Genomic DNA, 17,946 nt, shown 5'->3' with positions numbered 1-17,946 from the left:
TCTCTCATTGCTATCAAGTTGGAACCAACCCACAGCTGATCCTTGACTGGGTTTCCAGAGGTTATTTATTACAATGGGAGGAGATTGCTTTTCCCATGGAACACCTAGTGGGTTCAAATCGCTTGCGTTTGGGGTTGGTTAGGCAACTTCCTTACCCACTTGCCAACTAGATTATGTTCAAAATCCAACTAGCTGCTTCATATATGGTTTTATTGGGTGTATATTATATAAAACATAGTATTAGTCTTTTCTACTTTCAAGTTATAATATAATGTCAAATGTAGAACATAAAGAGAACTTACATATGATTTATTATCCATTTAAGTAAATTTTATCTGTCCAAGATTATAAAAAGGGTAATAATGAAATTATGGTGACCAAAATAATGAAAACAAAAAGAGGTAATAATAAAATTAAGTATTCACTCTGAATTTTTGTTTTAATTCTAAATTTTCAACTCTGTAACTTTAAATTTTATCATTTGTAAATATTTCAAAGCAAATGAGGTTACTTACTTTTCAGGATTTTCTACTTCCTCAGTAACAAAGTTGAGGTAAAACCTAAAGAAAAAACCCAGACAATTACAATTATTAACTATTCATATATTTTAAATTATAGTACTAAAGTTACAACATTTTAAGTCTTTAAAATTTAACTAAAAATTATTCAAACATTGTAATCTTGATAAAACTAGAGTGGCCTAGTCCATAGGGACTTGTGCAATTAACCTAAAGGTGACAAATTCAAATTCATTTGCAGCATCACAGGAGAAAGATGTGGGAAAGGAGATCCTGTAAGAATTACAGCTTCTGGTTCATAGAATCATTATTCACCATTTCAAGAACATAGAACCAGCCCAGATGTCCAATCACAATTGAATGGTTTGAGAAATTATGGTACATTCACACAATGAAATACTATGTAGCACACAGGAGCAATGATTTTATAAATCACTACCTAACTTGGGAAGGACTAGAAAGTATTATACTAAGTGAACTAACTCAGTTCCTTAAGGACAAATACTATATAAGACCATTACTGTAAAAATAGATGCCTCGAAAAATGTGTATAAAGATCTAAAGGGGGGGGGGAGAAGAAGAGAGGTGGTGATAGGCGGGGTTGTAGTCTTGGAGTCTCATAGTTTGATGGGTGGCGGGGGGATGCCTTAGGGAGGTGGGGGGCATCCAGTGTAGATAAACGAGTGTAAATTTTTTTTAAAAAGAAGACTGCCTCTGAAAATCCACTTGAGGATCAGCTAACAGTGCCAATTCTACATGAATAAGAGAGAGGGAGATGCAAGACTCTTACAATCAAAAACTTCCGCAAATCAGTTCTCTATTAAAACATATTTACAGAGTACTATTTAGGCCTACCCCCTTTGAGCTGTGGTGTAAGAGAAGAGTATTGAATGTACCCTGGACTGCCAAGAAAACCAATGGATTCATCCTAGAGAGGGTTAAACCAGGCTGCTCCTTGGAGGCAAAGATTCCGAGGCTTCATCTGACATACTTTGGACATGTTGTAAGGAGGGAGAGGCCCTTGGAGAGGGACATCATGCTTGGGAGGGTGGAGGGATGGCACAGAAGGGGAAGACCCTCTATGAGGTGGATTGTTTCAGTGACGGGTGATCAGGGTGGGTTTGTCAGAGGCTATGAGATTGGCACAGGATAGAGCAGGGTTTAGGGCTGTTGTACACAGGTTCGCTATGAGTCGCAAGTGACTACAGCACATAACAACAACAACAACATATAAAGAAGGCTGTTGAAGAGTCTTCCTCTGAAGGTACTTTCCTCTTCAAAGAGTCTGCGAAGGGTCAAGGACTGCATCCTTCAGTATGGACTGAGGCTCAATGTCAAGAAGACAAAGATTCTCACCACTGGACCAATTGGCAGCGTCAGGATGGATGGCGAAGAGATTGAGATTGTTCACAGCTTCAGTTTGCTCGGCTCCACAGTCAACACTCTTGGCACCAGCAGTCAGGAAATCAAAAAGCGTATCGCGATGGGAAAGTCTGCTGTTAGGGACCTCTCTAAAGTACTCAGGAGCAACGGTGTCTCTCTGGAGACTAAGGTGTGCCTGATACAGGCCATGGTCTTTGTAATCGCTTGTTATGCATCAGAGAGTTGGACAATGACTAGGGAGGACGGAAGGAGAGTGGATGCTTTTGAGCTGTGGTGCTGGAGAAGGGTACTGAATGTACCATGGACTGCCAGGAAAACAAACAGATTCATCTTGGAGAGAATTTAACCAAGTGGAGGCAAGGATTCTGGGGCTTCGTCTGACATAATTTGGACATGTTGCCAGGAGGGACGGGTACTTGGAGAGGGGCATCATGCTTGGGTGGGTGGAGGGACAGCGCAGGAGGGGAAGACCCTCTATGAGATGGATTGATCTGGTGACTGGGGTAATCGGGATGGGTGTGTCAGAGGCAGTGTGGTTGGCGCAGGATAGAGCAAGGTTTAGGGCTATTGTTCATAGGGTCGCTATGAGTCACAAACGACTCGATGGCACATAACAACAACAACAGCATAAAAATTGAATAGATTTGGAGAAAAGAGAAATTCCTGGTACACACCCTCCCTACGTTTAAACCATACAGTGTTCTGTTACTGCAATTGGACACCTTCTTTGTCTAGGTATAGATTTCACACAAGCACAATTAAGTATTCTGGAATTCTCATTCTTCTAAATGTTAGTCATAGTTTGTGATCTACAGAATAAAATATTTTAGCATAGTCCATAAAACATAGATAAACAGTCTTCTGGTATTTTCTGTTTTCACTCAGGATCCATCTGACATCAATAATGATTATCTCTGGTGCCATCGCCTTTTCTAACTCTCTTTTGTACTTCTTGCCATTCCCTGTCAATATAGTGTTCTAGCCATTTTTTTGGAAGATTTTTTTTTTTATTTCACTTGCATATGATATTGTTTGATAATTTCTGTTGGATAATCTGTCCTGGGAATGGAAAAAATGTTAATTTCTTCCACTTAGTAGGGCAGGCATTTGTTCTCCAAATTTCCTGGCAAAGACTGATGAGCACATCCAGTTGTGTCAGTTAGCTGAAATAACATCAATTGGTATCCCCTCAATTCTGGGGCTTATTTGTGAGGGTTTTGGTTTGTTTTTTTGTTTGTTTGTGGGGTTTTTTTTGGTTTGTTTTTTTGTTTTAGTTTTTGTGTTTTTGTTGGGTTTTTTTTGTCAGTGCCTTCAAAGCAGCTTGAAGTTCCTTTATTACCATCGGCTCTTGTTCATGATGGTACTTAAAATAGTTGGCTAACTATTTTTGTTACAGTGACTCTATGTATTCCTTCTATCTTCTTTTGATATTTTCTGGATTATTCAGTGTTTTGTCTACAACATCTCTCAGTAATGCAACTAGAGGCTTGACTGTGTTTCTCAGTTCTTTTAGATTGAGAAATGCCAAGTGAGTTCTTCTCTTTTTATTTTGACTGCAGCTCTTCACACATTTTGTTATAATATTTAGCTTCATTTTTTTGAGGTGCTCTTAGAAATCTTCTCTTCAGCTCTTTTACTTCAGTACTTTTTGGTTTGGCTTTTCAACACTTGAATGTAATTTTAAAGTCTTTTCTGCAATCCATTGTGATTCTTTTCATTTTCTTTTTTCCTCTGTGTTTGTAATGATCTTTTGCTTTGTATGGTTGATATCTTCTATGTCATCTTACAGTTCCTCTGGTTTTCAATCACTGATGTTCAATGTCTCAAATTTGTTATTGAGATGATTTTTAAATTCAGGCATGATCAAATCAAGGTTTATTTTGGTTCTTATATACTAGTTTTCCTTTTCTTCAGATTCAATTTAAATTTGTACATTAGTAGTTGATGGTCTGTTTCACAGTTAGCACTTGGCCTAGTTTTGACTGCTGATATTGAGCATTTCCAACAATTCTTTCCACAAATATAACCAATTTAATCCCTGTGCAATGGAACCTTGCTTGCTGAAAGTGCAGAGGACTTGAAACACTTTGTGTGAGAGATCAAGACTATATCTTGACTATAGACTTCAATATGGATTATATCTCCAAAATAAAAAAAAATTAAAAACCAAACACAAAAATCCTCACCACTGGGCCGTATCATGAAAGATGGAAAAAAGATTGAAGTTGTCATTTATTTCATCTTGCTTAGATCAACAATTAACACCCTTTTAAACAGATGTCAGAAGATCAGGAGACATATTTCAGAACACAAATCTCCTGTTAGGAGTCTCTCAAAAATACTGAAGAGCAATGATGTCAGACTGAAGACTAAGGTGTGCCTGATTCAGAACATGGTCTTTTTAATCACTTGCTAGAAATCTGAGAGCTAGACAACAATTAAGGATGATAAGATAACTGATACCTTTGAGTTTTGGTATTGGAGGAGAGTACCAGATATCCCATGGACTTCCAAAATAACAAACAAATATGTTGTATAAAAAGTGCAGCCAGGAGTGAATTATCTTAGTCACAAAAGGACAAATACTGTACAGTGCCACTGCTGTTAAATGGGACTGATTTTGGGATTGGGAGAAACTTAAGAAAAGAGGGGATAAATAATGTATACTGCATTGAAACAGATGAGGGAGAGAACTGTTTAAAAGGAATATATGATTAAGTATTATTTTCATGACAAGAGTCCAGAATAAGAGCTGCATGGTAAAGTGGACATTGGGCAGGGGGTGGGGAGGATTGTATAACAATGAAAGACTCTTTTTTTTTGTTCTTTTGAAGGGAAAGAGTGAACTGAGAGGATGGGTGGGTAAGGAGGAAAGTGTGCAACAATCTATCAATGGAAATCCAAAGTCTCTGTAACCTTTCATTAAAATAAAAAAAAAAAATGTGTAGCCAGTGTCCTCCTTGGAGGAAAAGATGGGAAAACTTTATTTCTCATACTTTGAACATGTTGCTAAGAGAGGCTATTTCTTGGATAAGGACATTATACTTGTAAAGGGGGAAGGGTCAGTAGAATTGAGGAAGACCTTCAGCATTGGGCTCAAAGGTGTCAGAGATAAAGAGAATGGTCCAGGATAGGAAAGGTTCAGGTTGTTTATAGGATTGCTATTTGTCATATGTGACTCTGCAACACCTAATGACAATTAGGATCAGATATTAAACAGGTGGAAGATCTTCAGTCCTTCTTTTCAAGGAGCTTATATTTTGGACAAAGTCTCATTAAATAGAGTGACACAATTCTGCAGGCAGCAGTAGAGACAGGTGCACAACACTATAGAGCCAGAGAGGGCCACCTACCAGTCTGGAATTATCAAGGAAGCTTTCCTAAATCAGGAAGAGTCTTTTATATTACCCTGATGACGTAAACATTGATAGCAGTTTACGAGGACCGAGCTGTGGAAGAACAGTTACACAAAGGGGTATGAGAAACAAATCAGCAATTTTCAACAAAGAGATGGGCAAAGAGACTAGGAACATAAATTAAATATGAGGCGGCTTTTTTTGCCTTCTGGTAGTTCAAGTTTTAGTGTTGGAAACACAACAACCAAAATTTATAATACAACATAGCACTGCAGTAGAATTTCTCCATTCAGGGCGTGATTATTGACATTCTAGATATACATGTAATAGGCAGGAATGGACAAAAAATGAGATGAAAGATCATAGATTCTCAATTCACACTTCTTTCTTTCAGTTAATATTTTCCAATACATATATTAAATTGTTTGAAGTTGTAAGACTGTTAACTGGCTATTTTGCTGTTTCGTATTTCTCTGTTTGTTAATCATTTCATTTTAGAGACAGTCGCGTGTAAGTTGACTCCTAAGCAGCAGCAATTTTTTTAATATTTCTGAAGTTCTTAACTTTTTTTTGCATCTCCTACATAAGAAAAAAACATTGCAGATACACATTATTTAAAGTTCCCTAGGATTGCAAATATTATACTGAATCCACAGCCCTAAATAAATTCAGACACCTTTCCTTCCCTTTCCTTTACTTAGTGGCATTATCTCTTGCACCCTTGATCTCTTTTTCTAACCAAAAGTGATTGCCAAGAACCCTTTGTTATTGTTGTGTGCCGTTGAGTTGGAATCACCTCATACCTAAGAAGCAGTAATTCACACATCCTTACATCCTTCTCCCACAGAGTAGCTTGTGGATTCACACTGCATCCCTTTGGGATGGTAGCATACCTTCTTACCACGAGGCAACTAGAGTTCCCTTTAATATTGTTAAGAGCCATTACTTTCTCTCTGACTCACAGTAAGCTTCTGTAATTGAAAGAAACTTTACCCAGTCCTTCACCATCCTGACAATTTCTGCTGTTTGAGCCCATTCTTGAAGTCATGGTGTTCTATTTTGAGATTCTTCCAATCTAAGTCCTCATCTTATGGTACTATATCAGAAAATATTTCACTGCTTTATATAATGTTTTCAAGGACTCATTACAGAATTGGATAGCCAGTCTGGATTCCTAAGCTTAGCCTAAAAGCTCTACTGAAACCAATCCACCATTAGTGACTCTTCTGGTATTTGAAATATTGGTGACAGTGTTGCCAGCATCACAGTACCATGGAAAATACCACAGTATAATAAATGGACAAGGAAGTTATGGAAGATCCATAAGAACATGATTATTTTCAAAGGATTTTCCACATAAGGTTGAGTCAGATTCCTTCTGCAAGTTGCTATTGTTGCACACTAGTCGAGTGGTAACTGACACATAGCTGACCCTCTTATGGGTTTTCAGAGGCAGGTAATTGCATGGGAGGGGACTGCCCATCCTAATCCTGTGAAGTAGCTGGTGGGACTCAAACCCTGTGCCTTCAGGATTGCTGCACAGCTTCTTGCCACTAATCCACGAAAGCTCCCTAGCTCCCTCTTTTTTCAAGTAAGTGTACATAAAAAACTGAATCATGCAAACAGATATAAAAGATCATAATAAAAAGAGCTAAAGATCTAAAGACAAAGTCTTTCTAATCTTGCAATTTTTGAAGAAAAAGAAATGTTCACAAAATAAATTTTAAAAATCATATTATTAATGTACGCACTGTTTTGTTTCCTTATCTCTCCTTAGAATGTAAAATAATTGTCCACAAATGTACACAGGAGAACAGATCTCTAGGTACCTACTGTCTGCATCTGAAACCAAATGGCTGGAATATTAGCCCATGAGACATGAATATATTTATAATATCTCTTAACCTAAAACAAAGACAAGGAGGCCATACTCCATCATTATGAAAATCCCATTTAAATTCACAAAGAGGCAGTTGTGTTCAAGGTTAAAATCTCTAATGTGTTGAGAAATATGCTTTAAGAAGGATCATTTGAGTAGTTGAGAGAATAGTAGGAACAATGAGGATTTTTTTTTTTAAAAATAGCAATAAAGAAACATTTTAATGAGTGGAAAGAACATTTCTGAAAGCAGAGGTTATAGTTAGATCAGGAAAGCAAGGAAAAATCGATACTTCATATGGAATATGCACTCTCCATGGGATTCAATGTATTTGTTATAAGCCTGAAGCACTGGGAAGTACAGAGAAAAGGGGTGGGGGGAGAACATTATTTCTAAGCTTCTCATGTCAAAAATTTCCAGTTCCTCTTAACAATTGTTTTAAAAACTGGTATTTTCCAACAATGTTAAAGCATGAAAGAAAATATTTACAAAAAAAAAATAATATCATTTCAAACATTTGCTATAGCTTCAGGGAACAGAGTAAAGGAAAGGACTTGGAACTGACTGGGAGAGGAAGGAAAAAGCACCTTCTTCTGCTCCAAGCATTCACATCCCGTGGGAAGTACACCTTCATGCTCTCCCAGTCTCCAGTAAGGAGTCCACGTTATCCTCTTTGGTTTACATCTCCTCAAGGCCTCCGGAGAGTATTCTCAACACCCATTTTTTTTTAGCTTCTCCATGATCCTTTCATGTAAACCAAAGCTGGCAGTGCAGCTCAATATGCATCTAACTGTAGGAATTAATTTTTAAAAAGAAGCTTATTCTTTAGATCATATTTGACACAATGGTGCAAAATAATCTTAGCAGGTGCTTTAGATGGTAAAATCCATTGAGTATAAAATTACAAATGGAAGGGGGAAGAAGACACTGAAAGACTATTTTCTATCACAAAGTTAAAAAAATAAATCCCACAAAGTAATATTTAGGTTTGGATGAGGATAAGAGACTGAAATTGGTTGTGTTCCCCTGGGCCCACAAGGGGGAATGGCAGAAGTATTTCTCTCAATGCAGACATGAGCCATAATATGAAAGCTGTTCAGATTCTGCTCTGTGACCTCGCTAGGTTAATGATTTCTTCTCCCCTCATAACGTCTCTAGGAAGGAGTTTTTCATCCTTCTGGAAAGGCTCTGTGCTTCTCATCGCCAAAAGTCCACTTTATTCAGATTTCCCAAGGTTTGGTAGTGTCTTTCTCCTATTCAAAACTGGGGAGATAGAATTGCTAACAGTCAGAGCAGGGCCTCCAGGACAACCAGAGTCTTTTGGCTTTTATTTAATCCCTAGGTGGCAAAATCTTTAACAATAGCTGCTTCAGTCTCATTCCATGTGCCTCATCCCCCTCCCTTTCTTTTCCATCAAGCACTTTCACTGCAGCAACACAGGGAATGAAGGTTCATTCGCAGTGCCCCATTTCTAATGCCACCACCTACTTCTTTAATTATAGAATACAAAACAAAGGGCAAGGAAGAAAGGGTCATGTTTGGAAAGTGAATAAATGTTCCTCCCTCCCAGCTTTTCTCAGCCCCCATTTTACTCTCTTTGTATTCAGATATTAAATTTCTTCTGACTCTCCAAGCGAAGGGATGATTTCGTCTAAATACAATTTCCTTTTTCTCTAAATCTGATGCCCACAGATTAACAACCAGATTATTTCTACCTATTCACAAAACAGCATTCAAGTAGCGTAACAGTTGTTCTAGAAATACAGTTACTTATCTATCCCCTCAATAAGCCACTTGTATCAGATAACATACCATTTAAAATCCAAGCTTTCTTGTCCTGTATTGAGACTGAACACTCAAGAATACAAGGAAATTAACAATGTCCTGGTTTTGAAGATAGGGAGTGGACATGAGGATTAAATGAGTGAAAGTATAACCTTTTTTTTTTTATGGTTCACATAAACCATATAACGATTGACATTTGGGTTCCTCACCAACAAATTAAAATTTAAGATAGCAGAGTAATTAAAAATGTAAAGAGTCTTTATGCATAAAGAATTCCATCAAGCCTATGGAACTGGAGAAAACATGCTCAAAATAAACAGGCAGCCAGAATATTCAGTGCTGGGTGGTAGGAGAGTGAAGAAGATAAAGGAGTATTTTAAGATCCTGTGGGAACAGATGCGCTGTATTTGCAGGCAAAAGAAACTTCATTCAACAGAATTAATCAAATCTCCTTTGTGACTATCTCCACATTCCAACTTCCTGATTGACTATTGCTGGGCTCCTCACATTTGGCTCTTGCTGAAAAGCTTTCCCCACCTCCCTACTTCACTCTCCTGTCTCCCAGCGACCCTCCTTAGGAGTTTGGCTGCTGCCCCAGGGCTTCAGAGCCCTGATCACAGGCTTAATAGCCATAGGACCATTGATGCTGCTTCTAACCCTGAGATCACAGCTCAGTTCTTTTCTCTGCTCAGTATCACATTGTGCTTTAGACAAAAAACAAAAAGGAGTCCAAAACCCCTAAGGGACTCAACACTAACACTCACACATAACGATGATAAACATTTGGGGAATATACAAATATTGAACCTTTGACTACTTAGGGCTACAATATCGTAACCTTCCAATGTATCTAGTTTCAAAAGCCACGTTCGAGTTTCTGCTCCAGTCCATCCTGTCCTGTTGTCTTCTATTGCTAGTTTTCCTAATACAAAGAGCTTAATAAGTTTAATACATTTACTTTGAAATATAGATGAAGTTCATGTATTAGTTAGAGTTGAGATCCTAAATAGTAAACAAAGAAATTCTATCTGAGATTTATGTGTATAGTGTTTAAAATAGTGTCATTTTCTGGTATTAGTTTTAAGGATCAAAGAACACTCTCAGCTAAAGCCGTACAACTATTAAAAAAAGAAATACCACAATGGAGTCAAGGATTCTGAAGCTTTGTCTGACATACTTTAGACATCCTGCAAGGTGGGATCAGTCCTTGGAAAGGAACATCATGCTTGGGAGGGTAGAGGGACAGTACATGAGAGGAAGACCCTTGATGAGATGGATTGATTCAGTGACTGGGATAATGGGGGTAGGTGTGTCAGAGATAGTAAGATTGGCACAGGATAGAGCAGGGTTCATGGCTGTTGTACATAGAGTCACTATGAGCAGGTGACTAAGTGGCGCATAACAACAACAACATATTACTTAAAAATAATGAAATTTAATTTTCCTATAATAGTTCTGATGTATAAATAATTTTTTTTCCTAAACCGGGTGGCTCCTTGGAGGCAAGGATTCTGAGGCTCCGTCTAACTTACTTTGGACATGTAGTAAGGCAGAGTGAAAGAGCAGCGCAGGAGAGGAAGGCCCTCTATGAGATGGATTGATTCAGTGACTGGCATAATTGGGATGGGAGTGTCAGAGACAGTGCGATTGGCACAGGACAGAGCGGAGTTTAGGGCTGTTGTACATAGGGTCGCTATGAGTCGCAGGCGACTCGACGGCACATAACAACAACAACAACACCTGCTGGGCTTTCTTAAAACAATCACTTCAACTAAATTCACTTGGTACCAGCAGCCAGGAAACTAAAAGACGTATTGAGATGGGAAAGTCTGCAGTTAAAGACTTCTCCCAAGTACTGAAGAGCAATGATATCACTCTGGAGACTAAGGTGTGCCTATATAGGCCATGGCCTTTGCAATCACTTGCTATGCGTCAGAGAGCTGGACAATGACTAGGGATGATAGAAGGAGAATTGATGCCTTTGAGCTGTGGTGCTGGAGAAGAGTATTGAATGTTCCATGGACTGCCAGGAAAACAAACAAGTCCATACTAGAGAGGGTTAAACCAGGCTGCATCTTGGAGGCAAGAATTCTGAAGTTTTGTTTGACATACTTTGGAAATGTTGTAAGGAGGGATCAATCCTTGGAGAGAGATGTCATGCTTTGAAGTGTGGAGGGACAACACAGGAGTTAGACCCTTAATGAGGTAGAGTGATTCAGTGACCAGGGTAATTAGGATAGGTGTGTTGGAGACAGTGCGACTGCCAAAGGATAGAGCAGGGTTTACAGTTGCTGTACATAGGGTCGCTATGAGTCGCAGGTGACTCAACAGCACATAACAACAACAAACCCTACAGGTCAATGAAATTTCATTAGCAAAGTGATTCACTCTTTTATCCATGATTGTTGCTATTCTAACACCCAAACTAACCAATGAAGGAATAAATACAAACCTCCAATGGTTTAACCAGATATTATCACAGCTGGATACGCATCAAAAGAAATGTACTTGTGATTTTAATCATCTTTGCTGCATAATTTTTGTTTTCAGATGAGGACATTTTAAGGAACTTGTAGTCTTTCAAAATGTAGAGAACTGTCAAATACACTTAATTTTATTATCTTGGTCTCCCTTTCTCTATTGTCAGAACAGTATTTTACCTCTGAGGAATATCTTACTTAATTTAATGACAGAATTATTTCTCTTTCTTACAGCAAAGTGTAGAATAATCATTAATCACTATGTATAAAAACTCTTAAATATTCAAGTGAAAGGCACTTTGACAAGCAAAGTACTAATCATTAATGCTTAGTGTCACTATCATGTCCTTACTAATAACACATCTCAAACATAACAAAAAAAAATTCACCCTAAATTCACTGCTGTCAAATTGTGTCCAACTTACAGTGATCTTTTATTGGTTTCCTAGGACTGTAGAGCCTAATTAGAGATGACTGCCCATGCATGGAGCAGTTGGTGAATTCAAACTGCCTTAAATGTACTGGCTAGCAGCTTAACAATGAGAGATTGACATGGTGATTTCAGCAATAAGCTTGAGAGTTTTCGCGGTGATGAAGCTGGCACAAGATAGGGCATTATTCGGTTGGCTATTCCTATGGTCCCTATGGGTCATATTTGACAGCGCCTAAACAATGGACAACAACAAGAGCTCAATACACTATGAACTGTGCCAACAGAGCTACATTCTCATATGAAGAAAAAATAGTTCATAGATGTATTTGTTTTGTGTTGGGGTTAGTTCTTGTGTTTGTTTTTCTATTTTTATTTTATTTTATAAGATTAGGTCAAATTTAGTAGTCTGTTTTTGTTAATTAAGTTCACAGTAATTTTGGTCTAATGGAAGGACAATTGCATGTCACACTGTTTTTGATCATTCACACTTGCTTAGAACCTTGCAATTACTTAAAGTAATTGAAGGGATGAATGAACAGTACAACTCATGAGCTCTCTAGACATCAACTTACCAGCCAGCATAGGCATACATTCCGTAATAAAAAGCCAGTGGCAATCCCGTAAGACTTGAGCTTCCTGAAAAGGCATCTCTAAAGTTCTGTGTTTGCCCTGCAATGAAAATAGATGTTAAGATATTAATAGATGAAAGAAAATATATTAATAACTTTGATGAATTGCTATTATATGTTCTTTAAACAAATATTTAACATTTTAAATACATGATAGGTTGGGATGAACTCTTTTGTCACTTTACTGTTTCAGATGACTTAGTCTTATGCCCTGTTTGATGAGTAATCCTTACTCCCTGCTTAGTGTCAATGTAATCTCTTATTATTGTGCCCATTTAAGAGGAATTCTAAACATGAAACCATCATCACTACTCCATAGTTCCCTTCTTAATAAAATTATTGGAAAAAGAAAATTACATAGGAAGAAAAAATTGGGCATGTCTAACATCTTGAGACAAATTGACTGAGAAAGAACAGTAATTTGTCCTGTAGCGACTTATTTCTGTCAAGTCATAACCAGCTCATAGCTGCCCCTCCAGCAGGTTCTTAGAGACTGTAAACCACATGGGAAGACATTGACCATCTTCCTTCTGAGAAGTAGCTGGCTGATTTCATCTGCAGTGGAAATCCTTATCCACTAAACAACCAGACTAAACAAACAAATGCACTGCTATTGAGTCCATTCTGACTCAGAGTGTCAGACAGCACAACAGAGAATTGCCCCAAAGACTTTTCCAATAATGCGATTGATTGATTGTGGCTGATGAGTTAGAACCACCAATCTTTTGGTTACAAGCTAAGAATTTAACCACTGCACCATCAGGGTTTCTTTAAAAGTATAACAGAATTCTTTTTTTTTCTTTCTATTTATTCATTGTTGTACTTTTCTCCCTGTCCAGCCCTCGCCCCCGCCCCTGCCCCCTAGTTTGCTCCTGTCTTTGAAAAGCAAAAGACAAATTATTTCTTTGGTATACAATCCCCCCGCACCCCTCCCACCGCCCCAAGTACACTCTGCTATGCAACCTTAGTTGTGGACTCTTGTGATAACTATGATATCGTATATCACTTTTAAATTATTCTCTCCCTCATCTGAGAAGTATAACAGAATTCTTAAAAGTAAAAGTTGGAAAGAACTAAAAAGGAATATCTAATGGTAAACCTTCAACAAAGAAGTAATAATTTTCTCAAGTAATTAATTTTGTTTCTGTTTTCTGTTCATTCTCTTTCCTTCTTTAGACACCTACTCTGTAGCATAAGAGTTGGCAAAATACTGCTTGTGACTCAAATCTAACACTTTCTTCTTATTAGAACAGATTCCAGCTCATGTGTTTACAAATAGTTTACAAGTGACTCTTGTGGGTAACAACAGAACCGAGTAATTGTGACAGAGTCTGAACAACAAAGTTGAACATCCTGCTATCTAGCCTTTTACAGAAGTTTGCTCATGCTTGAGACTAGCATTATTCCTTCTAAATGCATTGGAGGGGTGGAGAAACAGGGAGCTCTAAAATAGATTTTAACAAATTTTCAATATACAAGATGAGTATTTATGTATCTCAATTTTTATCTTGTATTAATCATAATTGACCTTTTCTCACATACCTTTTGAGTATTTTTTAAAATCCAATTTATTTCTATCATTTAGCAAAAAAAAAAATAGCAAAGAAAATTACCCAAATGAGAAATATTATTTTAGTCTTCATATAAATATAGAGGGAATGGAGGTGGATGGTATATACATATAAATATATCTCCCACTCCCTTTTCAAAGTTACAAATCAGTTGCTGCCTGCATTATTGTAATACTATATTTATACTCAGATACATATAAATACATGTATGATATCAAGATAAAATGCAGAAAATGTTGAATAACACAATAAATGATTTTATAGTGAGAAGTATTAAATACTAAAATAAAAAACTCATTATCATTGAGTCAAAAGTGACAAATAATTGACCCTCAATTAGGTTTCTGATGCTGTATATTGCACAGAGGAGATGGCCTATCTTTCTCCCTCAGCGCTGCTGGCAGATTCAAACCAGAAGAGAGGTAAGGCTTTGACTCCATGGAAGAGAAATCAGGGAAACTCCCCCCTTGCAATTGAAAGCATTGGAAAAATAATGGAATGTCAGCTAATAGTAAGTTTTTACTAAGGTGTGCCTAATTCAGACCATAGTCTTCACAATTACCAGAGAGCTGGATTATGATTAAGGATGACAGAAGAAGAATCGATGTCTTTAGGTTGTCATCTGGAGAAGAATATTGAACATATCATGGACTGCCAAGAGAATGGGTCTGTTGTAGAGAGGGTAAAACCAAGTTGCTCTCCGTAGTCAAGGATTTTGAAATTGTCTCACATACTTTGGGCATGTTTCCAGGAGGGACTAGTCCTTGGAGAAGGACCTTATGCTTGGAAGGGTGGAGGGAAAATGCAAAACGCTAGATGAGATGGATTGACACAGTGTCTAGTGTAATAGGGGCAGATGTGTCAGAGACAGTGAGATTGGCTTAGAAAAGGACAGGATTCAGAGCTACTCTGTATAGGGTCGCTATTAGTCGCAAGTGACTCAAATGTACATAATATCAAGATTCAATGACAATGAGACCCCAAATAAAAGCATATTTTTAAAATTATAAATTCAGAAATTAATTCTTTTTATTAAAAGTCTTTCAATGACTTTATTAAAGACAGAACAAATACTGGACTTAACCATTATTGTAGAATGAGTATAAGGACCCAAGAGGGGTTGGAGCAGGTGGAAGCAGAGGGATGAGGATGTGCAGGGGGAGGGGGAGTTAATCATGGGGTTGTACAATTTGATGTATGGGCAGATGAGGGAAATTGAAATAAAAATTGTTCTTGAAAACAATGTATTAGAATTTTGTAAATAAACTAGTAGAAAACTAAAAAGAAAGCAATCTTTTGAATATTCTTTAGTGATGATATATGGTTTCTTTGTCCTAAAACCAAACTCAACCCAAGTCCATTGCTGTTAATATCATTTGAACTTCTAGAGACCATGCAAGACAGCATAGACCCATCCCAAAGGATATCTGAGGCTGTAATTTCATGGATAGGGATGTCTAGTGGCACAATCCATAAGGATGTTGCACTGCTAACCAAAGGCTGAGCTTCTCTGACAACAGGAAGCCGTTAGTGGTTACACAGAGAAAGATAGTCAAGCATCCATCTCCCGTGTGATTTACAGACTCAGAAAATCCATGGAGAGTTAGCTATTAGTTGGTTCCAATTAGACGGCAGTGTGTTTGAGGGTTTTTGTTTTATTTTGTTCTTTTTGCTTTACTCAAATGTTTTTGAAGCAGATCACTCCCATGGAAGCATTCTACTCCCATGGAACACCTTTAGGCCAAATGACTTGACCACCACACCACTAAAGCTCATTTTCTTTGGTTGAAAGGTGGCATGAAAGGTAGTATGAAATGATAGGAGAAACTTATCATGTAAAGGCTAGACAGAAGACCAGAAGCCTTGAAGCTGAGGTGCTGGAGAAGAGTATTGGATGCAACATAGAGTGTCAAAGAATAAACAAGGCTTTCCTGCAGAGGGTGAAACCAGGTTATGCCTTGGAAGCAAGGATTTTGAAACTCCATCTCACATACACTGGGCATGTTTGTCAGACGGGATCAGTTCTTGGAGAAGGACATCATTCTTGGAATGGTAAAAAGTCAGAGCAAGAAAAGACCCTGGGTGAGATAGATTGACACGATAACAATGGATGATAAGGTTGGCTCAGGATGGGGCAAAGTTCTGAGCAAGTGTATTGGGCCACTATAAATCCTAGTTGACTTAACAACACATAACAACAATAACACAAGAGCGGTTTTTCAAAATGTAATGTTTTGGAATGTGGGGTTTTTTTGGCTGAGTTAACATAGGACACAACAGGAAAAACATCATAATATTGACAAGTAAGCTTAACAAATATTCATGAATACATACAAAACATACAGATATTTTCAGAATTTCATTAGAGGAAAAATAAATACATAATTTATATTTGCAAAGGTTTTATTTTTCTTTCTCGAATTTCATATTAATATAAAAATGTGTGAATAAGCTACAAAGAGAATTGCATTTTTTTTAGTAGTAGACAAAATTCGTTGTTGCTGTTTTTATGTATCATTGAATCCACTGCAACTCATTGTGACACAAAGCTATTCCTATTGACCACGTTGCTATGTTAAGCTATCTCATGTCGGGTCTTCCTCCATTATGCTATCTGTCCATCCACCACTTCGAGGATGATATTCTTTTCCAAAGTCTGGTCCTTTCTGGAAACATACTCAAAACATGTATGAACTTCAACATCGTTGCTACCAAAAAGCAACTTTCCAGGACACACCCATTTGTTCTTTTGGCAGTCCATGGTACGTTCAATACTCTTTTCCAGCACAACAACTCAAAGCCATCAATTCTTCTGTCATCCTTAATCATTGTCCATCTTTCTGATATAAAGTAAGTTACTTTGAAGACTATGAGCTTGGTCAGGTACTTTAGTCTCTAGGCAGATATCATTGCTTTTCAGCACTCTAGAGAGATCCATGACAGCAGATTTTTCTAATGTGATTGTCTTTTGATTTTTTAACTGCTGATGCTAAGAGTGTTGCTGTGAAATCCAGCAAGGTGAAATTGTTAATAATTTCAATCTCTTCTCTGTCTATCATGGTGCTAACAATTGGAGCAGTGGTAAGAACTTTGTTTTCTTGATGTTGAGCTTTAATTCATATTGAAGACTGCAGCCCTTGACTTTCTGCACCAAATGCTATAGGTCCTCCTCAAGTTTGGAAAGTAAGACTGTATCATAATGCAGGTTCTTGATGAGTCTTCTTCCAATCTTGATTCTACATTTCTCTTCTTAAAGTCCAATCCCCCAAATGATCTGTTATGCATGCTATTGTTGTTGTTGTTGTCAGGTGCCGTCACATAGCTTGGCACTCATAGTGGCCCTATGTACAACAGCCCTAAACTCTGCTCTGTCCTATGCCAATCGAACGGTCTCCGAAACACCCATCCTGATTACCCCAGTCACTGAATCAATCTACCTCATAGAGGGCCTTCCCCCCCTGCCCTGTCCCTCCACCCTACCAAGCATGATGACCCTCTCCAAGGACTGGTCTCTCCTTACAACATGTCCAAAGTATGTTAGACGGAACCTCAGTATCCTTGCCTCCAAGGAGCAGTCCAGTTTGACCCTTTCCAGGATGAATCTGTTTGTTTTCCTAGCAGTCCATAGTACCCTCAATACTCTTCTCCAGCACCACAGTTCAAAGACATCAATTCTCCTTCTATCCTCCCTAGTCATTGTCCAACTCTCTGATGAATAACAAGTGATTGCAAAGGCCATGGCCTTAGTCTCCAGAGAGAAACCATTGCTCTTCAATACTTTGGAGAGGTCTCTAACAGCAGACTTTCCCATGGCAATACATCTTTTAATTTCCTGGCTACTGGTGCTCAGAGTGTTGACCTAGATCCAAGCAAACTAAAGCTGCGAACAATCTCAGCGTTTTCACTATCCAT

The 17,946-nt window shown here is 37.9% G+C and overlaps 1 protein-coding gene across 1 annotated transcript in view; it reads right to left on the bottom strand.

Annotated features, from left to right (window-relative positions):
• Positions 1–17,946, bottom strand: part of SLC7A11 (solute carrier family 7 (anionic amino acid transporter light chain, xc- system), member 11) — a 113,223-nt gene that overhangs the window by 66,163 nt on the left and 29,114 nt on the right. The window contains exons 5-6 of the mRNA XM_006902769.1: positions 12,407–12,503; positions 516–560 (exon numbers count right to left, since the gene is read on the bottom strand). Of these exons, the coding sequence (XP_006902831.1) occupies positions 516–560; positions 12,407–12,503 (142 nt within the window). The remainder of the gene's footprint in view (positions 1–515; positions 561–12,406; positions 12,504–17,946) is intronic.

This window comes from Elephantulus edwardii, unplaced genomic scaffold (assembly GCF_000299155.1).
Source record: "Elephantulus edwardii isolate Elephantulus edwardi_28Jun2011 unplaced genomic scaffold, EleEdw1.0 scaffold00448, whole genome shotgun sequence".
NCBI classification, from domain to species: Eukaryota; Metazoa; Chordata; class Mammalia; order Macroscelidea; family Macroscelididae; genus Elephantulus; species Elephantulus edwardii.
The sequence above is the reverse complement of the archived record's forward strand: the minus strand, read 5'-3'. Positions and strand labels throughout refer to the sequence as shown.